The sequence below is a fragment of the Suillus fuscotomentosus genome, assembly GCF_016647785.1.
Source record: "Suillus fuscotomentosus strain FC203 chromosome Unknown F5891scaffold_96, whole genome shotgun sequence".
NCBI classification, from domain to species: domain Eukaryota; kingdom Fungi; phylum Basidiomycota; class Agaricomycetes; order Boletales; family Suillaceae; genus Suillus; species Suillus fuscotomentosus.
Window position 1 is genome coordinate 103,368 of NW_024539608.1, and position 21,499 is coordinate 124,866.

Sequence of the window (21,499 nt, forward strand, 5' to 3'; positions counted from 1 at the left end):
CTTGCGATAACGCACATTCTTTAAACTTTTTCAGTCACAATGAGTGAAATGTGAGCAATGTTTGAAACATAATTGATAGCCACTGAAACTCGTTTTCTGCAGGCTCAGATTGCAATCATACAGTGCATTCTTTCAACGTGATTTCTCATCTGTGGTGTGCAGCTTCGTAGTGTTAAAACAGATAGGATTTTCTTGGATATTCACGATGGGACTCTCACTTTCGACACTCGTGGATATCATGATCACAACTTTTATGTGCTACTTCTTTCGCAGAACTTTACAGAGTAGGTTATCATATGAGTTTTCCCACTGTACAGCTGACATTTATTCGTCTCATAGCACTATCCGTATCATCGACGCCCTGACGTTCTGGACAATTCAGAATGGCTCAATGACAAGGTATGACATATGAACGTAGGTCACGAGCTATCTTCTGAAGCCACCTTGTAGTACTGCGACCATCGCGACATTGATTTGCGTGAGCATCCGAGTCCGTGGTGTTCTTTTAAGTCTTGACCACTCAAATATCACAGTGGAAAGTTATGCCTCAGAACCTCATATTTCTAGGTATTCACTTCATTGTAGCAAAATGTAAGCTATTCATAATTCTCGTAATATCAAAATGTTCGACCAATAATCAGGCTGAGGAACTTGAACGATATTAATAAATAATCTGGTTTCCAAGCTCTATTGGTCAGACAACGCGGAAACAGTGAAGAAATGAGAGATCCAAAGTATGCTTCTAGCAAGAGAATAATCATGATCGTGATGTAAGTAAGAGGAAACTAAATATGTGGAACGAATGTGGTCCACGCCACTGTATCGTAAACGCCAGGGGGTAGCGATCGCAAGCTTGACACTAGAAGTACAATTAGTGTAACGCGTGCAGCGATATATATGAAAGCGGTGGTAACTACAGCAAATCTCACAGCCCAACTGTCATGGCGGGCATTGAACAATATGGCTCCGCCAAATGTCAGAAGAAGAGGTACCGATGCGGACGCCATCACAATGGAAGCCACACGCCATAGCACCTGATCTGTGTGCCACTGAAATAAATAATGCCAGCCCAGGCAATGCAGTCCTCCATATATAACGGCACAGAAGCATCCAAGGAAAAGTGTAATGACATGATTAAGATCATGACGATCATCATTATTATAGCCACCTAAAGACGGAATCCGACGTGCTCGGACAGCATAGGGAGAAATGGCCACAGCAGTGCCCATAAGACCCCTCAAGGGATAAATGAGAACGAGGAGATAATGATGCCAGCTATCCAAGGAGAATTCTGAATTTACTTTTCTAGAATGTGGGTGAATAAGAATGATCTCAGGGGAGAATATTGACCACGTACTCATAGGTGAATGACCGATCCTGAAGCGCCTCGGCTTTATTTTTGTTCCAATGGATAGGATAAGGGCGTCGTACATCCTTAGGCTTCTTCCACCACAGGCAACAGGCGATGCAGGACAGACAGACTACAGCCAGGGTGTCGATTTCGAGAAGGGTTACGGGAAGGTGCTGGATGTAACGGGCGACAAGCTGCAGGATGAACCACCCCAGCTGCAGAATGGCGACTCCCTTGGATAGTGCGTCGCCCTTACTTCGACCTTCTATGTCTGCCTCCACGATGTCAGGGATATCCACGTATTCCTCTTTAATGAGGTCTACGAGTTCCTTGGGAGTAAGAGCAACTCGTGGCTTGTTATCGCAGTAAAGCGTGAATCCACCCATCCATGCGAAAAACCCATGCACCGTTGTCCACTCTGAGACATCCATTGAACAAAGTTAGTTACCGCAGTCAAAGACTGAGCAAGCAACCGACCTCTGGGATTGCGACCTGCACCATGGGGAGCGCTTGAATGTGAACTGCTTTTTCCATCTGATTCTGTAAATTCGTCCAGTAATGTAGCTGTGCTCCTCCCTATATCTGGATCGTCGCCGCAGGCCGGGTAAAATTTCGCATTGAACTCCTTAAAAGTGTCAAGCGCACTTAGAAACTGTATTGTGGCCCAGGTGACCATGAGTTCTGGGGCAATGAGTGCCAGAACCATGATGAATAGGCGACGAAAGAAGATAGTCATTCTTCCCTCATCCATACCCGGGATGTTTGGATGAATTGCGGTCCATGTGCATGCGAATAGAGTTGCAACGCAGCTCCAAATGATGTCCCACAAGGTCCTAGTGTGGCTGCTAGATGGTGAGCCGGTGACATCGAGTGTAGAGGTACTAGTACAATTGAGAGGAGGTAATGCACAAACAAATGGAATGCATAACAGTAAGAGGATAGAAGCGGAGGTGAAGGGTAGGAGGGCCATGGTAACTTAAGTTGAGAGCATAATTCTATTCATTCCGCTCCCCTCTTTAAAGGTATAGAATGTATGGCAAGTTGGAATGTCGCAGGCTCGTGTGTGTGGACATGTAGAGAGATCAGGGGCCGTAGAAGTGGCGCAAAAATGTGAGACATTGTTACTATGCATCATAAATCTCATCAGTGAACCGGTGAACTTGAAATGAGAATGATATTGAAAGTAATATGATGTTGAGCATCACAACAATCAGCATAAATTTGTCGACCGCTTTCATTTGGCATTGTGGAGGAACGTCCGATTTGCAAGCGCGCAGGCTGTTTACCTCAAGGACTCCTTCACCTGGATGGTTCTAAGAAACAACGTGCAAGCACGGGTTCATGCATTTCAAGATGGAAATGAAAGACACTTGGGTGATGCTATGTCATCCTCTGAGTTAAACCGGTGTGTATATTGATAGTGCAGCACGAGTAGAGGTCCTGCGACGGACTGTTGTGTAATGAAAGCATTTCGCTGATTTGAATCGGCGGATGTACTTAGTGACCGTGAACAGGTTCAGGAACTGCTACAGTGGGCTTGTAGAATCAACTGGGATGCATTGATCTATGGCGCAGCACTGTTTGCACGCCAAGTTGCAGGCGGATAAGAAGCCACCTGGTCTTAAAACCGAGTCGTGTGAGATACTATCATGTAATGGAAGCTGCAGAAAACTCACGCTGTTCTTCCTCAAACAAGCGATCCCTGGCTAAATGAGTTGGCAGCCGCGTTTAACGTTCGAAGTTACTTCATATCATCCGAGTCGAGGCTCTGGATCGTAATTACAGACAGGACACAAGGAGAGCTTCACTGTTTGCTGGGTTCTGGAAGACTGGAGTATGGATCCGGCAATCGTCGGATTCCTCGCCCCTGCCTTGCCCCTTGCCTACTGACAAGAAGGCGATATTAATGTGAAGGGCCACACGGACTGACTAGCGCTGAGCACTAGGGTAGGTGCCGGCGCTGGTGCCAGCGGCGTAGTATTAGTACCGTAAGTAGTTGAAATTACATAATCTGAACCAAATTTGTTTTTCACTTACGGTCGGTGCCAGGTGGAGTATCACTGCAACTTGCAAAATGAACCTTCATGACTCAAAGGTGCACCGCTCGCCACGGACAGCTACAGACGCGCTAGATGAAGAACTATGAAGTGGCCGCGGTATATGTTGATGACCAGCGTTTCAATGCTTGAATGCCACAAGCAAAATGTCAGGTCGAATTCTGATCGTCCCGCTTCGGCACTGCTATGATCGATGTTTGCGTCACGAGAAGCTGGGTCACCGGTGGCGAAGTATAATGACAGTGATACATGTGGTTAAAGTTCAGGAAAGTAGGACTTTCATCTCGGTTGCTGAGCCACGAGGTCGACAAGGGTGAAGAATCTTTGTCATGATGTTCTGTCTGGACCACCACTAATTAGTTCTTCACCATAGCACGGCTACCCTCCACGCCATTTTCTATCTTTTAGGAGTTTGTTCTTCATACCTAGTCATCATCTGCACAGTCACAGCAGTTGTACCCTGATCCCTGCGTTAACTTGTCGCACTTCAGGAACGTCTAATTCGACGAAACATCTCATTGTTATCCACTCCTTCGAGCTTATTGAAATCAAAAAGTCCAGGATTGCAATAATATTGTGATCGTGAAACAGTGGTGCACGAGATGGTCCGGTGCGGCTCCTCATGAACATGGCGCTGGTGGTGTCACCGTAGTTCTCATACGGGTCGCGCGCCTGTGTGCCATGAAGATGATGGTGAGACTCAAAAGAAACGCATGTATGTGGATGACCGTCATTTGCTGACTATGCAACGCAAAACTGTCAAACCTCCGATGCCATTGATAGAACTAGCTTTCCTGACGTTTCAATCAGTCTTCGTAATTCGACCTAGAAGATCTTACCCTTCGCTAGTTCAGTTCGAAGTCCAACCCTATTCCACATTACCATAGCCACCCGGGCCCCATGGCTACTTTACGAAGCACGCACGCTGGTTAATTTTATATATCATTCCATACCTTGAAATGATATTACCTGCTCTCTGCCAACGTATCCTCATAATAGTTCAAGCGCGCATAAATCGAATATTTCAGTCCCTGATGGCGAGTGGTGGGTGATGTTGATATATTGTTGCGCCGTTCCACGATTATTGATGCCTCGTTTATGGCGTGGGTCGATCAGAAAGTCTGCGGTGGAAGTACAGTGCAGTGACGTCGGAGAAGAAGCTCTGTAGATGAAGGTTAGGGGCGTATTGGTGGCAATGTGGCATCATAGTATTGCAGGAAGTTCTTGAGGGGTATACAAGAGATCGATCTCAACGAAGACCTGCAGTCTGGTTGCAGCACAGCAGCTGATGAGCGCTCATGACCTCGATTGTAGATGGTGCTCACTCGTAGTCCCGACATTCAATATTCACAATCGAAGGTATCCATAGATACGCCGTGTTCCCTCATAGTATCGTGTCTGACACGAGCTAGTAAGCATTTATCGGTGCTGCAGCTGATTTTAATATCTCTACCACTGCTAAAAATTCCGTCGAAGACGATGAGGTTGTGATTCCAGATTTAATGAAAATGACCTATTCATGTTTATTGAACGCAGTTTTCGAAGGTGAGGAGCTGCCCACTGGTAATGACCATTGAGCCCTATGAGTACTAGTAGTATGTTCCATGAGTAGGAAATCGGCCGGTGATATGTGAGGAAAGCGAGATATGTCCTAGTATCTCTGCAAGTAAATAATGGACCCGATTGCAGCAGCGCTAGCTGCGCATTGTTGGATTGGTATAACAACGAACCGCATCACGCCTGTGATGTTTCTTGCGGTAAGCGAACAACTTAGATGGGAAAAAGAACACACCAAACTCATCCAGATCGCCTCCTTCCAATTTTTCGGCGAGGGTTCTTTAGATCTAAAAAAGATGAACGGTCAACCCCAGTCACAAAGAAAAATAATGGGGGATGTCACACACCTCTCGACATCTAAATTCTCTGTCCCGGACTTGAAATCCATCTCGCTCGGTTTCACCAGGGGCACCCGCATCACAAATTTCGCAGATGCATACAATACCGAAAACAATATGATAGGCAAATAGGTCGTCACGAACGTCGTATGAGACCAATTCGCTTTCAAAAAGACTTGCCATCCGCTGAACTAAGATCATAGTCAAGTACCTAATGTCAGTGTGATAATCTGCATACTTACCAGGAGAGTTACCAGCGACGAAGCAATCACCCACCACGACGCATATGGCTGGAGTCTCGAGGCATATGGTAAACGTTTCCTTTCATACCCTTGCGCCAATAATCCCCGGTGGAACCTGACGTAGGTCACCCCAACACAAAACCACGTTAAGAGTCCTGCGGTGGCAGTCATGTCCGAAAACCAGGTAAAAACGATGCCGGAGCTGGTGTTCACAACCATGTATGACAAAAGGGAAAACATTGAGCAAAAAATGACGGCCACATATGGATGGCCTGAACGTGACGTGCGCAAGAAAAACTTGGGAGCATTCCCAGTAGCGGCAAGGCCATCTGTGAATTAATAATGAGAATGCGAAATTTCATGCATTTGTGCACGTACATAATCCCCTCGATGATAAATATAAGTCGCTTGAAGAGGCGGACCAAGCAGAAGTTAGGATGACTGCGTTCAAAATCTGGATTGGGTCTTATAGAAGGGAGCCGCGACGAACATGGAAGGACATACTGAAGGCAGATATTTAATCCCAGCCTGATTGATAGCGATCACGAACGGGGATGACGAGGCGTTGGAAGAGTTAAGATTCAAAAGAGGGTCGTTGGAAGGGACAAGCAACCCGATGACGAAGATGCTCCCGACATAAAATAGGAAAATTCGGATGTATACTGTCCGTATCGCTCGCGGCATGGTGTATCGAGGGTTCTTCGCCTCTGCAGCTGCCATCTGAAAACGTAGTGATGATATATTTCGTATTAATCTCAAAGAGAGAACATACAGTGACAACCTCGGTTCCAATGAAAGAAAAGGCAGCCTGGATGAGTACACGAACAAATCCTAGAAACTGCCCCTTAGCTCCAGCTATCCCATCGAACTGTACAAACGGTCCGGGATTCTTCCAGTACCGGAACCCAATACGATCATGACTTGGGCCACCTCCGAGGTCAAGCACAATACCAAGGATGAGGAGCCCTGTTATCGTGACGACTTTAATTGACCTGATCGACGATAAGTCTACACAGCCATCAAGGCAAAAAAAACTGCTCACGCGAAAATAAATTCCATTTCTCCGTAGGTTCCTGAAGATTATATCAACGTGTACAATTGACATTCATTGGAGCAAGGGACAAACCAACGCTGAAAAGATTGATTCCAACAGCAAATACCAGACACACGGTGATCCACACCGCACTGTTAACTTCGATATTCCAATACTTAACGAGAGTAGCAGCGGCTGATAACTCAGCTTCACCAAGTGTAAAATGGGTTGAATCTGAGAGGACTTCATGGTCATACTCACCAGGCATCGTAAACTGATATAAAATTAAGCCATAAGGATCTTCGAACCGTTCACTACAATATGGCATCTTACCGTCCAACAGTACCAACAATTCCAACCCATCGCAAAAGAGAAGGCTGGATCGACAAATCTTTCCGCAAGTCTGACGTGACCGCCTGCAATGGGAAGGAGAGTAATCATTTCCCCGACGGTTATCTGTTATATAACCAGGAAAGTGAGAACACAGAAGTACACCAAAGACGAGCTCACCAAAACGCAGTAGCACACCGTCCCCATGAAAGTATACCCGAGTAGAAGTCCCACAGGACCACCCTCCATCAATGCCGTCGCAGTGCCTAGAAATAATCCCGTACCAACAACGCCTCCAATGCTGGAAACAAATTTTATGAGACACGTGTGTTTCTTGAAAAGACGACCACTCGCTTGATCATGGCAACATGACGCTCCTTCAGGCGTCGTTGAAGCGGCGTCCTCAGAAACAGGACAGCGGCGTCGGGCAGTTCACTATGTTCAGCGGCATAGGGGTTGGCAAGCACTGTTGGCGTCCTTTTTGTGAAACACAAAGGTACCATTCTTGCACGAAAACTTCTGTTCCCTGAGATTAGACAATAAATACGCCTCGGTGTCATATCAGCAATTAATGTTCAATCTCCACACGTGACAGTCTTCTGACGCATTGAACATTTCATATCGGAACAGATTGAAAGGTCACAGTTACGGCCTCATTGGTGCGACTCCGTTGGCGACTCCAGGTGTTCCGCAATGATATACATTGCATTATGAAAGCGGTTTGAAGGGTGTAATAGTGGATTGCGGAAGAAATCGTAGATCGGTGTATTGACCAATGTAAATAGTGCGAGGCTGCCGAGCTGTTTCGTGTTGAATATCTGATGCCTCAAAGCAACAGAATAAAACTTTGGATCATAAGCGCACGCTCAACAGAAACTTGGGACGGACAAAATATCGGATATGCACTCTACCAAAAACTCAAATCCGAGCAGCGTTAAGATATCAATACATTCCTGAACAGATCACCAGAAGCTAAAAAAACAAACTAGCGTAAATTATTTTCCGCATTAATAGGATGAAACACTGCATGAGGAAGATGCGAAGACCGCTGTTCAACATCTATCCTGTGAAGGTAACGATGTCATGTTAGTTACCACTGACGGAACGGTTGAAGCACGTAACCGACCTCTAAACACTGCAGATTACAGTATTCTTTCATCTAATTTCAGAGCTTTACTAAGTATGCAGTTGTGCTCTCTCATGTGGGATATGATCGTGCACCACATGCATCATTGTTCTTTGCAGCGCCACAAGCACTATCAAATTACCGCATATCGTAGTGATTGTGAATTCTGGGGTAATCAGTACCATAACGATGATGAGCTGGCAACGACAGAAAATACTCACTTTCTCTTTGTCTATAGCTGAAATTTTCGGGTGGAATGCGGTCCACACGCAAACACATGACATCGCAGCGCAGCTCCAGATGGTCCTACAATGTTCTAGTGTTACCGCTGGATGAGTAGCATTTTCAACCTATCAGTAAGGAGGCGATTTATGGCTGCCGGCTGCGCTGACAAGAGCTGAGAGAGCGATATACGCTGGGTCAGAGTGGAACGATCCACTGGCAATGGCCGAGTCATCGGTCAGGACTCAGCGCTCGCCAGCTTTTTGATCGCGAACGAAAATATTGTGGGGAGAGCCCGCAGGAGAACGTGCATCAGGTCGGTGAGGACATGTAGTGTCGAGAAGTGATACGAGCCAACACCGAATTCGTTAGGGTGCAGCACACTGAGCACGGTACCGAGTATGCTGGATGAGGGCGGGGTTTACTGCGGGGTTTCGGGGTGGGAAGCTGAAGGGAAGCTTTCCAACTCCATTACCCGGCAAGCGGCCGATACTGCACTGGAACTTCATATATTCGAGCCTACTCATCTTGGTGCAATGACTGGATATCCGCGAATCGCAGGACATCTATGACTCTAGTATCCATTCAAGTTTCTTGTTGTCTCATACACATCAACTCGCTGTCGACACATAATGCACAACTGCACAGTGAGTCCAGCTAGAATTCAGCCAAGCTACTGTCCATATTCTTAATAGCCACGTGTTCTGACCCTCCATCCCAGCGCCCACCATTTAACTAGTCTCCTGAGGCAGGCATCAGGCGAAGGGAGACAGCAGTTCCTTCCACACTACTGTTCGTCTTGTGCTCATATATTTATGCGTTAGTTAGGGTTTTACCGGCTGGACGCCATTGTCGACCTTGCGCACGTTGGCCCGTCACGAACGTGACCGAATGGCGCAGCACTTTTCACAAACAAGGTATCCGCCTCAAAGCCAGGAGCGAGTCACAGATGGGTGTCAGGATGGTTTCTGATGGTACAGATGCACTATTCACCGGGCCTAATATGGTATTGAGTGGTAGCCCGTGGCGAAGCACAGCAAATGTATGTTCCAGGTTTCGACCGGTTGTACTACCATGTTTCTTCAATTGTGCTAATCAGATGTTATCCGTAATATCCCTCCACTTCATTTTGTGTCTAAGAAGTTTCGCATCTTGCTATTATCTACGCAGCCACAACTTTTTTTTAGTCTGGTGCCCGAACACTACACCTACATTCAAGAATGACCCATCTGCCGACTTCTCGTCGACTTACCGCTCACTTCTTCGAGCGCGCCAAAACCGAGGTAATCGATGGACGCAAGAGCATTATGATGGCGCTCGTGCGTGGATCACAGGGCCTTCAAGAGCAACCGCACGTGTCTCCTGCTCTATATTTTCTATGTCGGACACTATCAAGCCATTTTTTGCGGCTTTCTCCACTGTGTTCTACCAAGTCCCGCATTCGCAAGCCTCTGGCACGCTAGAAACCCATGCACACGTTCTTGTCTTGAAGCAGGGTCTTGCCTTGAGGCAGACACATGATACGCACGCAACTCTACCTGGCCGCTTTACAGCATCATTACTTCCTTCAATTATAGTTCTTCGGTGGTTTTTCCATAGTGCCAAAATATGGCATTCGTAGGAGCCAAATTAGCTGAGTGTAGATTCGTATCGGCAAGCCGAAGGGATGATCCGAATAGCACTGCTGAGTCGTTATCAGTGCTGCCTTCCAAGACGATCGATCATCTAATATCGTTTGACAGGCGTTGCAACAGATAGAGCTGCTGGCCGTTTCGTCACTTGTGGTGGTTATTAAATGTTCATTTTGGGGTACACAGATGACTACTGGCGGTCGTTGTCTGCGGACATTGAGTGGCTAATGGCCACTTCATTTTGTATCATGTGGCATTATGGTTGCCCGGTCTAGCATACCAATAGAAGAGAAACCGTCCTTCCTTCCATGCCAAGTCTCTTTAAGGAGACTAGAGCCGCTGCGAATGTTCCATTGGAAGTGACAGATCTGAATTTTGTTCTCCACCACTTGGAGCTCAGTCTGGTGTGTTGCAAATACGCCCGCAGATCCAACACCCTCGTACTCGCGCACCATCGTACAAGAACGACCTTCATACTTTACCGTCGTCCACCAGAAGTGTTCGATAACTACGCGAGAGAATTGGTGAATGAGGAACGAGAACTTCATTCTAGTTGCTGGGTCTTCGATTGAAAGACCTTCTTCACCTCTGGCCGGCCTTGCCCCTTCAGTAGTGCAGGAAGAAAAGCCGAAACTCACCATTCTAAACGTCAGTGCTGCAATGTCTGCTTGGCTCCATTGATCATCTCTCTACAGTGCAGCAGCCCACATTGCCCCTCTTGAGCAGGCGGGTCACCGCCAGCATCAAAAAAGCCTTTTACAAGGCATTTCAATTTAAGGACAGACGGGTTATTTTGTATAAGATCTCTGAATGCCGTTCCTTCTGGTATGATAAGTCTTTGGACACTTATGCGTACCTAGCTATTACCGACATGTTTGCGAGCTTTGCTTTAACATTGGCAAGAAGTTTTGATTTCATCGGTAGTTGAGCCATCGCGGAACCTAGTTACCTGAGCTTATGTGAGCGTAGATGGCCAAATATAAAGATTCAATTCAATTCAATTCTGCTACTATCAAATAAGCACACAAGGTCATATGGGAGCGCACGTTATGATGAAAGTGAAAAAAGGGGGTAAAATAAAAGAGTATTTAATTGATATCACATCCTCCCCGGTACTTTCCATCAAATGGTAGTGCTGAGGAACTCGAGGGCGGCAGTGTCTCTCTTCATCGAGTGAGTGTCGGATGGAGTACAAGTGATGGTTGACAAGAAAGAGGAACTTGGAACAACATTGGTTGATGGTCACTAATTTCATCAATGCTGTTCCTTGTCTCCGAGAAAGTATAGGGTCATCGGGGTTTGCCATGGAATAACTTGATACCGTCAAGGATCTTCGACCAAACACATGCTGAGAATGAGAGTGAGTATCAATTTCCGAAAGATACCCCATTATCTCCGTGCAGCAGTTGCAGGTCACTGGCCTATGAATGGCCCAGGCGAATCCCAGGTGCTACATATAACGGAACAACCAGTAAGCGAAAAATGACGTGAGATATCCACCGAGTATATATCAGAGGCATCGGCGAGAATGATGCTAAATTCTTGACTTTGTCGCTGTATTGGCAGAGTCAGCGCAGGTTCAAATGACAAAGCGAAGGATGAGGTATTAAAACGAGAGACCGGCGAGTCGAGTAAGGGTTCTGTGGACACTCGATGCCTGCAGGGTCAGCGCAGGTTCAAATGATGAAGCGAAGGATGAGGTATTAGGACGAGAGACCAGCGAGTCGAGTAAGGGTTCTGTGGACACTCGATGCCTGCAGGCAGGCTATGAATTAATGGACACTGTTAATTGAATACACGCCCGTAGGTTCTGCCAAAATTTGTTCCGTGCGACAACAGTTCTGCCAAATCGATGAGAATGGTGCCCATGAGCATATGCAGGATATAAAAGCTGGTCGTCGTCCTACAGTGTTCCCTCATCCTCAAAGATATCATTCGAAATCCCCTTCAGAAGATTCTATATAACCTCACACAGAAAATGTGTTTCTCCCTCCTCGCAGTTGTTGTTGCTTTGACAGCATCTATGTCTGTCAGTGCCAAAAAGAGTCCACCATGTGCCTACAGGGGAGCATTTTGTGACGCAGGACTCGATTGCTGCAAAGGTTTATCTTGTAACTGGACTGCAGTAAGCCGGTCGCTGTGTAACAAGGATTCAACTGTATGACTCATGTGTGCCTCTTAGGGAGGAAATAAGGTCTGCCAATCATCACAGAATCGGGCAGGAGATGTTTTGGCTAGATATTTGCGGCAAAATCGTATCAAATATATGCAGATTACATCTAAAGATAGAGTCATATATAAGTGTCAGCTTAAGGCTATTGAGGGACAATGAATTGCAAGAAATCTCTAATGCTGATGAGGATATGTAAGTATCGCAACTACGATACTGGGTAGATAAACAATTGACAAAGGTTCCGCATCTCTCCGGCGTAGTGTTCACTCGTTGTCTGGACTTGACTTTGTGATCACTGCTTAGAATGCCAACCAGTCGGCAATCAAGAGTTACAATACCCTTGCAATATTTACACAGTAAGACCATTGCTCACAGTTGTGATCTGTCCAGGGAAATCCCTTGTCAAAATTTACAATATCCTTGTAATATTGATGTGTCATGGTCATTGCTTACAATTGCGATGTCTTCAGATCAATCCCTCATAATATCTATGTGATATAGTCGTTCTTTGCAGTCATGATGGGTCCAGGCCAATCCCTTGCCAAAAATTATCATATCCTTGTGATATTTACGTGGTACCGTTGTTCCTCGAATGTGGACATCCGCAGGATGGCGTGATGGCTGATCTTTCAAAGTAGATGTTGAAAAGGGAGGACATCGTACCTCCATGTGATTGAGATTGAACGGACGCACGGCACCAAAGCAAGAAGAGGAAACAGTTTGCCTTGAATTGAAGGATGTCAGAAAGAAAGTCGACACCTGCTAGTGCGTTTGACAACATATTGCCGGAAGAAACAGATATCACGGATTTAGGGTCGCAGCATATTTTTTGCAGAGAATTCATATTATCCAGCTAAGATACTAGACAGGCAATATCCAAATGATAGAAAAATTACTTATTGCCGAATCAGCCCAGGCCCAAGGCTGGCGATCATGAGTGGAATAACTAGGCCCGCCCCCACTACAAAGGTCAGCCCGCACCCGAGCCTTGCAGATAAGGGAAGTCCAAAGTCAGCCGTGAAGATACCTGCAAGAAACCCAAGCATAGAAAATGCCAAACTGCAATGTCTATAAGCACTGGTGGCGATAGTGATTGAGACAATGATTTGGTTACCTCATCAAATATAAAAAACTGGGTATACTTGTGAGGATCACAAGACTTGGCATCTTTCCTTGCAGGTAATATGCCTATCGAATGGATAATGTCAGGCTTGGGTAAAAGAAATAGAATACAATCGAACCGCAAAGTCGAGGGATCTCAATCTTTGGCCAAAGTGTTGTGCCATGGTACATCCGATGATGCAGTACACGCTCAGAAGAAAGGAGATTGAGCACAATGTCTTTGTTGTGAGTTGTGAGCCTAAGCCTGGGATAGCTAGGATACTGGCATTTACTGCCATGATAACACTTGCCTGTTAGAGAAGAGGTAAGCATTCACATTTGGGCCCATGACATAGGGCTTACCACAGTAGTTTGAGATTTAGCCTGCACAGCGAAATCATCCGTGAATCCCCTTATGTCTACCCCATTTACGAGTCCATCGACATAGATATTCCTCAAGCGTTTGAGCACCATTATCAGAATGCAAAGCATGGTGACCGCAAGGCCAATCATGAAGGGAGAATCCTCCAGATCCCTGTGTCTCTCGCCCACTGAATGGGTTCGAATCAAGCGGGCCTCATGTTGGCCGTAGTGGTTCAGGTATTCATGGTGACCTTTGTCACTCCTTAATTGATGATGTCTAGTACGAAAAAGTAGTAACACACAGATAATATGTAATAACTTGCCTGTAAGGGACGAGATAAGTTTTCGATCATCTATCTTTCGAAGGCCCACGCACCGCAGATTGCAACACCTGGCTCCTCCAATATCCCATTAGGTCCTGCAAGTGTTTCTGTCCTTTGGCCATCAATCTAAATGTGCAGGTCGAGATGAGAGTGCGTACCGGTAATGGCCAGCTCTGTGGCCATCTCTTTCATTTGGTCCAGAGTCCAAAATATGGTAGTGGCAGTAGATTGTTCCATAGCCAGCGCTTCTGTTAGTTACTTGGTTATTCTGCTCGGACATTGCAAAGCCAAAAACAAACTCGCCTACACGGTACCAATTCAACTTCACCCGCAAGTTTCTTACTTCTGAGACACGCATTTCCATCCCAAGTGGGAAATATTCAACGTGTTTCCTAGTCCGCAGTGAGAAACAATCAAGTGAATTCATTCCAATTACTTACCAGTATTGAGCTTCAAGCTCGAGTCCTGCGGAATTAAGTTCAAGAAAAAAGCAGAAAAAAAGCAATGTACTTTTGTGGTTCCAGTGCCAAGCTGCCGTGCATTCCTGGAATAGAATGTAACCGTCCATTGGTTCAACCCAAGTAATGATTTTGCTCTCCGGGACCACATAATAGTATGGGAAAATCTCCTCCCCTCTTGCTAACATCAGATCAATGACCAGTACCCATCATTTTCCAATTATCTTGGATCTTGATGCATTGATCCAAGACTCGAGCCTCCAGAGCTGTTCATCCGAACAGGTGCCTATGTTCATCTCGGTGTATGTGCTCTGCATCAAGTAAGTATATAACACATCAGAATTTTAGCCAATGCTCACCATTTTGGCATTGTAGTAATATGTTGCTCCCGATGGGTGAATATACTCTTTCCAGTCCCCTTTCTCTCCGCGCCTGTTGATACTATGGTTAGATCGATACTGTCAAGAACAACGCTAACACACCTGGCAGGATCGATTTGCATCGCCTGCAAGTTATAATTGTGACGTTGTTGCATCCTATGAGTCAGGTTAGTGGCACTCAATGTTCGCACTACTTCAATGATCACTCACGGCAGCAGCATTTCGGTGTACCGCCGAAGTTGTGTGGGCCAGATAGGGACACCCCGCTTGAGCAGCTCCATTCATTGGTCAATCCCCTGACTTGGCTCGGTCTGGCATGATAATCTGAGTACTCAGTTTCAAAAGAACAATTGAACGTACCGTCGTGGCCATGTTGAATTTGCCAGGTGTCATTCACACGATGCAGTATGTAACACGTCGGTATTTATATACATTGAGTACATTAAGAACACGATGCTGTGACCCTGAGGCCAGGTATATAATTAGCGAATGCTTCCCATCGACCGGGATGGCGAACAACTTGAAGCAGCAAGCATACAAGAAATACGACTCGGATTGTTGGTAATGCCTGCACGAGTTTTCATGCATGCTGGAAAGGCGGCTTCATGATTTGAGCCGGCATTTTTGGGGACTCATCAAGTAGCTTTTTCGCTTTGGGGCTGAGTGTATTCCGAGAAAAGGACCGAGAACGAGAACAGGTCTCTATACATGATAGAAGGAAAAATCCAAGCTTACTAGTTGCTTGGTGTCTGCTGAAGCTAACAAACAGATCGTCAGACAAAATAATGTGAAGAGGCGTGTAAGCATGCTGATAATTACTGCTGAACAGAAGAGAGGTATGCAGGAGTTTGTTTTGATGATCTGTTGGCTGATGAAATAAGGTATGTGAAGTTTCACTCGATGAAGTGATGCAAGGCTTGATGACTATTGCCAGTTTGGGGGGAGGGGCTTTGGTTGGGTCACTCGGTGATTGCCGGGTGGTTTGCGGGGGGGACAGGACCGCACTGCGGACTCGTTGCACACATAGGAGAGGGCTCAAGTATATCAAGTTCCATGGATATCCAAACTAAGACTATAAGAAAAAAAGGGGGGCAGTGAAGTATGATCAGGCAATGTAAACTAGGAATAATTGATTTAATCTGTAGACATGGGGGACCAGCAGGGGGCAAGCCATCATCACGACGGGATTAAGAGCCCAAGGAAGTGGGTGTGGTATCAGGCACGAGGCCCGGGTGGTCACAGAGAGGAATTTGCGCAGGAAAGAGGTCACGTTGCCACAGAATAGTGCATCCGCAACATTGTCGGCCGAACCTCCAGGGAAGCCTGGGGTGCATACACATGTTTCAGACCCGCTTGGTGGGGGCACTGCGTGAACGGCCCTTCCTTGTCACTGCGACCATGTCAGCATTGTCTGACCTGACGAGGAATACACGATTGGCAGGGCCATAGAGCAGGCCTAGGTGGGATACAAGACAAAAGGCCAAGCTTGACTGCCACAGCCTCTGCTCAACCAATGTCATAGCGAAGACCTGGCCCTACATGGAACCCAGGTGCCCACTTCCATACTGCCCAACAGTGCCCAATTACAAGCCTGATCCTGAATGAAGTGCTGGCATTGCCCCAGAAATTGAGGTTGATAGGAATGGGGTTGCAGAGAGGCGCAGAGCAAGGGAGGGAGTTCAGCAACTCGAAGATCCAAGGCAAGTGGCCTGGTGGGAATGGAGCGAAGGAACGGACAAATCAACTGAAAGATGCAGAACACGTAGATCAACTTGTCATGCAGGCTGCTGGCTTCTGCAAATTTTGTCCCGCTACTCATCCACAATTTGACAATGGAGACTAAATTGCCAAGTTTGTCGGTCAGCAAGGCCACTGCCCTTGCAGTAAGGTCCCAGTCGAATCCGATGTACCACTGGATGAGTGAGAATGGGCAGAGTTTCTGGACCGAGATATGCGGCACGGTACAGGGCAGCCAGCATATTTGCCACAGACCCGAACACCCCAGCGCTGGACGTCAGTTCGAACATCACTGCACGGTCAACATATACCAGACCACGCCAACAAATGCAGGGGTCATTCTGCTGGTCTGGATGGACTGGAGTGATGCGGTAGGCTGCAGAACGAACATCGCAGCAACACAGCCTGGGGGAATGACACAAGCCTGGCAAGGTCCGGTGACAAGAGATGATTACATAAGTTGTCCCCAAGCGAGCACATCAATATTTAGTAGTCAGCCAAGCCAAGATCGTTTATATCACATTATCAATTCAATTTAGAATTTGAAATTTTATCTTTGGCCGCATCTACGCTCACGTAAGAACTTGTCACAAGATCACGAGATTCATTAGACCCCTGATCATATCAATCATATCAGGTATGTACTATAGGGGGGGAGGTTGAGTATCGACTCAATTTAAATGCTAGTATGTAGTGAAACGCAGTATACAGCGAAGTTAGGAATCATGGGGGTGAAATGTAGTTCTAAGTACTGTGACCATGGTATCATTATAATGTACAATTGATGTTGACGCATGTCATATGTGGTATAGCTAGTTTACAATGATGGATGCAGAGCGTGATGATTCGTTTATCTCTAGAAGTATCTTTGTCAAAAGTAATGTTCGAATAAATATCATAGCACTCACACGAAGTGTTGCTTTCATCTTATTGACGGCGTGGAGAACTGTGTTCTTGATTGTCACGAGACGGCGGGTGGGTGGTGGACCAGGCACCGCTACCATGACGGTTTGCTTCAATTGCTTGGGTTGCTAGATATCAGCCAACCAGAGTAAGCCCTCGGCAGTGACGCGCCTAATTCGCTTACTGAATCTAACCACACCTCAATTTGGCTCTGCAATTAAATTGTAACTATGTACTTCAACGCAGATCACGAAAACTTACTGTAACCTTTCTCCCTTTCGTGGGAACTGGTCCAATTGTCGTTGATTGAATTACTTGGGTCATCTGACGAACTTTATTAGTTAGTGACAGTGACTGGCGCGCGGACAATCGAACTTGCCGTAATTTCGCCCAAAGTAGTAGTAATGTTGCGACTGTATCGGTAATTCATAATTAGAATTTTGGTATGTCACAACAAACAAGGATAAACAATTAGCGGACTTTAAAAACTATGACTTCGACTCGTTCGCAGGTTTAACAACTTGAAGGTCGTCTGGCCTAGCACTGGAGCTTCTGCTCCAAAAATTTGTGTTCGACCTTGTGCGGTGAAGGCTTTTTGGCCTCCGAGCTGAGGATATCCTCACTCCCACTCATATCAACTTGAGGCCATCTGGCCTCGCCGAAGATTCTGCTTCACAATCGCTCTCTTGGCCAATAGAATATCGTGGGTTAAAGCCATCTGGCCTCATAGGAGCTTCTGCCCTGACACCCATATCTGACTTGGCACAGTAGTCAGCATCCTCAATGCTCGGAAGTTAGCAGTGCAGCTGATCAAGGAGGAGCTAGAGACGAGAAGTGGAAGACCATGCACTATGGCGCTGGGAGATCGGTTTACCATTATATCCTAGAATGCCCTGCCTTCATCTGCCCTCATAACATTCTAAGAAAATCCCTGGGAACTCGGGACCTCACGCTGAAGAAACTGCTCATCTTCGCAGCTCAAACCAAGCACTTCCAGTCAATGTTTGGCGATGTCTCCCCCCCCCAAAGAACAAGAAGAAAGAGACCGCTCATAATACTGGCCGTACCCCCGGCAGTCATTCTTTATATGCCTCGGCCGGCATGTACAGTCCTCGCTTAAACGCCAGGACCACTATCAGAGTATCATAGATTGAAGTTTAGCCATGTACAAAAGTCAATACCTTGTCGTACATGATCACTGGTACCTATTCCTATTCGTTTATGAAGATATCCTACATCTCGCCACTCCTCAAGATAGCACATGAACTACATTCTTTATCAAAGTCCACCTCGGAAGCATGAACCATCGACTTCCCGCATGGCTCTTTGCGAGTGTAAGGAGGTGAATACCGAATTAGGAAGGCCGGGGTGAGTAGGGTCTCTTGCATACGTTACAATAGGTAAAACATCGTTCATGTTTCTTAACCGGTTGTCATTCACGGACATTTTGGGCTCCAATAATTTGACCTTGATGGGTAGGACATTTGCAACCCTAAACGTAGATGAGTAGGACATGTTTCGATCATAAACGATACACCGACGTGACGAAAGGCAACTTCCTCATCGCCTCATGGAATTGAGGGAACAGGTGTTCGTTGGCGTACATTTTTCCCAATGATGCCACGATGATCTGATGGATGACAGATAGTTTGTGCCCTGGAGTTCTCTCTGGGAGCCAAATATGAAGTGCACGGTATATCTGATAGGATGAAACTTTTGTTATTTATATCAGCAATGATGAAGACAACCTTACCACAGTCAGCAAAGTCACAACTAGCGCTGAGCCTAGTAGGCCATCTTGACCTTGGATTTCCTCGGGAAAGAGATCCGCAATTCTCCCTTGGCGGTTACCCTCAGCCAAGCTGCTGCTATACTGAAACACAGATACCCAGACCAATTCACTAAACATGTATAGCTGTACGATTTCTGAGATAGCTTGTTGCACCTGAATATTGAATATTGTAAATCATGAAGTCAACTTGGGGGATTTCCAGATTCGTACATGATTTCGGTCATCTGAGGACAGAAGTCGAAAGAAATAAATAACCTTGGCATCTTGGTCAGCTTTCTCGATGCCTGAAAATCCAGTGTTGGAGAGAATGCAGCCTCGGATGACCTTGTGCATTTCTACATTCCGGGACTCAACGTACTTGGAAAACTACTCCCAATACTTATGAGTGAAAGGGAGGCACAAGAAACACATACCGTCAAGCGAAGGACATCCCATCCAATGGATTGGTTACCAGTCTGAGTTTCTACCAGTACTGATCGTGCTGTTAGATAGTGATTGATGGCAGCTGAGGAAGGCGCTCACGTGGGGTCTCATGAAGTTCTTGCAATGTCGTATGATTCATTTCTACTGCCATCAAAAAACAATTAGAGAGTAGGTGTCTGTTGTTTTCCATGGCTTGTGGGAGTTTTTCAAGAAATTCGAATGGGTTTTGTAACCCAACCCAGTAGCTGCCGAGGTATATTCCCTTCGTCACGAATAAAGGTCATTTCCAGGGCATTCGGTTCAATGCACGGGTGATATCCTTGCAGTACGCGCTGCTGAGTGGAGTATCTTCACCTTGCCAGATAAGGTCCTGGTGAAACACAGTTGACGGATTGGCGACGGGGGGAAATGTAGCGATGGGGTCGAAGTCAATGGAATTTGTTTCAAACTGCATCAGCGAATCGTCAGTGTAGCAGGAGTAGTCGTATTCGATGTCGCCAACAAGACTTGGCGTAACGGATGGCATCAACGACGCCAGGTCTTCTTCTATCATAGCAGGGCCAAAGAGCTGTAACGTGTGCGAGATAGGTGCTACCTCCATGGCAGCAAGCGAAGCTGGAGGAGGAAAACTGTGCGGAAAATGAAGCCTGGTTGAATTGGATTGTGTGGCCCAACCCATCAAGCTGAGGATGAGATGAAATCAGCACATGATACACAGCACTGAAAACGACACTTACGAGCCACACCTTACTGGGGCATCCTGATGCATCCGGCCGACAGAAGTCGGTTAGGACCACTCGAAGAAAATCACCGTCATCGCGCTACGTCTATCCTTTCAGAGATGAAATTTCCGATATCATAGATTCCTCACCTGTCTTTCATACACGGTATGGAAATCTGTGCCCCCTGAACCCTGAGGGATAGCTAAGATTCCGACTATGGGTAGGTTTACATTGCTAAAGCCCGAGGAGATGGCCGGTACCATCTCACACTCCGGGCCCTACAAAACAACATGATGAGATGAAACAAGTGGGTATGATCACTCACATAAAGAGGTGAAACTTGGCAGTGGTTGTGAGCTAGATACCCAAGGAGTACGTAACGTCCATTAAGCCCCTCCAGGGGATGCTGAAACCACAAGTCAGTCTGACACAACGCTTCATGCAGACAATAACACACATTGTCAGTCTAGAGGAAAAACATTAGCGAGGATACATACAACACAGTCGTGACATACAGGGAGTTGGATGACTTGTAAAGCTTGATTATTCTGAGGAAAGTAGAGCCAAAGGGGAGCTGCTTGCTACCATTAAGTTATCTATGAGGTGAGATTAGCATTAAGTTACCTTGCATGGCCATCGAAGAAGACGGGAAAGAGCTGCAATCAATGGCAAACAATACTCTGGCCATAAATAAGGAGTTGATAGACTAGACATGCTAACCGATTAACTTGCATTGATCGCGAGTCAGCGGTAGCCAGACAGAAACACGCCGCATGATCTGCCGGCCTGAATGAATTGTCTGTCAGATTGCCCAACAGATTGCCCAACAGATCATCCACCAGATCGTCCGACAGAAAAGACTGAATTGTTGCCCCAGGAATGACTATATTGTGCACCAGGAATGGGTGCAGCACCAATGGTAATTAGTAAATTGAGGTAATATGCCTGCCACGAGCTAGCTGGAAATCGACCACAGTTGCCATAGATTGACTATGCATCATGTATCGTCAGATGGGGTATACGTGTATGTAACACTAATTTTCGTAATCGAGCGCGTGGTCAGTAGCAAACATCTCGTCTAGTGCCTCGATGAGTGATTCGGTACTTCCATTTCGTTCCTGATCAAAGGTATCCAGCTCCTCAATGCCAATGTAATCCTCTTCATCTTCATCCTCATCACAAGGAGTTTTCCAGTGGGTAGTGAGACTTTCTTCCCTGTCCGAACATTCTTGTTCTG

At 46.3% G+C, this 21,499-nt stretch overlaps 4 protein-coding genes across 4 annotated transcripts; 2 read left to right on the top strand and 2 right to left on the bottom strand.

Annotated features, from left to right (window-relative positions):
• Positions 1-8,888: 8,888 nt before the first annotated feature.
• On the top strand, positions 8,889-9,877 carry F5891DRAFT_985772 (uncharacterized protein; the record flags this gene model as incomplete). Its single annotated transcript, XM_041377647.1, has 4 exons — positions 8,889-8,903; positions 8,996-9,048; positions 9,085-9,298; positions 9,476-9,877. 4 exons carry the CDS (start codon positions 8,889-8,891, stop codon positions 9,875-9,877), a joined length of 684 nt encoding a protein of 227 aa, XP_041219121.1.
• A 3,079-nt stretch (positions 9,878-12,956) lies between these two features.
• F5891DRAFT_985774 (uncharacterized protein) lies at positions 12,957-15,057 on the bottom strand (the record flags this gene model as incomplete). The annotated part of the gene is given in 11 exon segments (XM_041377648.1): positions 12,957-13,087; positions 13,203-13,248; positions 13,525-13,801; positions 14,006-14,239; positions 14,288-14,312; positions 14,358-14,486; positions 14,506-14,563; positions 14,665-14,746; positions 14,788-14,841; positions 14,896-14,951; positions 15,046-15,057. 11 exon segments carry the CDS (start codon positions 15,055-15,057, stop codon positions 12,957-12,959), a joined length of 1,104 nt encoding a protein of 367 aa, XP_041219122.1.
• A 433-nt stretch (positions 15,058-15,490) lies between these two features.
• Positions 15,491-16,528, top strand: F5891DRAFT_985775 (uncharacterized protein; the record flags this gene model as incomplete). The annotated part of the gene is made up of 4 exons (XM_041377649.1): positions 15,491-15,521; positions 15,577-15,665; positions 15,831-16,013; positions 16,208-16,528. The coding sequence occupies 4 exons, from the start codon at positions 15,491-15,493 to the stop codon at positions 16,526-16,528; spliced, it is 624 nt and encodes a 207-aa protein (XP_041219123.1).
• A 2,075-nt stretch (positions 16,529-18,603) lies between these two features.
• On the bottom strand, positions 18,604-20,899 carry F5891DRAFT_985777 (uncharacterized protein; the record flags this gene model as incomplete). Its single annotated transcript, XM_041377650.1, has 13 exons — positions 18,604-18,817; positions 18,930-19,024; positions 19,079-19,270; positions 19,373-19,483; positions 19,531-19,589; positions 19,640-19,681; positions 19,895-20,169; positions 20,278-20,300; positions 20,412-20,540; positions 20,588-20,668; positions 20,720-20,728; positions 20,778-20,836; positions 20,887-20,899. 13 exons carry the CDS (start codon positions 20,897-20,899, stop codon positions 18,604-18,606), a joined length of 1,302 nt encoding a protein of 433 aa, XP_041219124.1.
• Positions 20,900-21,499: the final 600 nt, after the last annotated feature.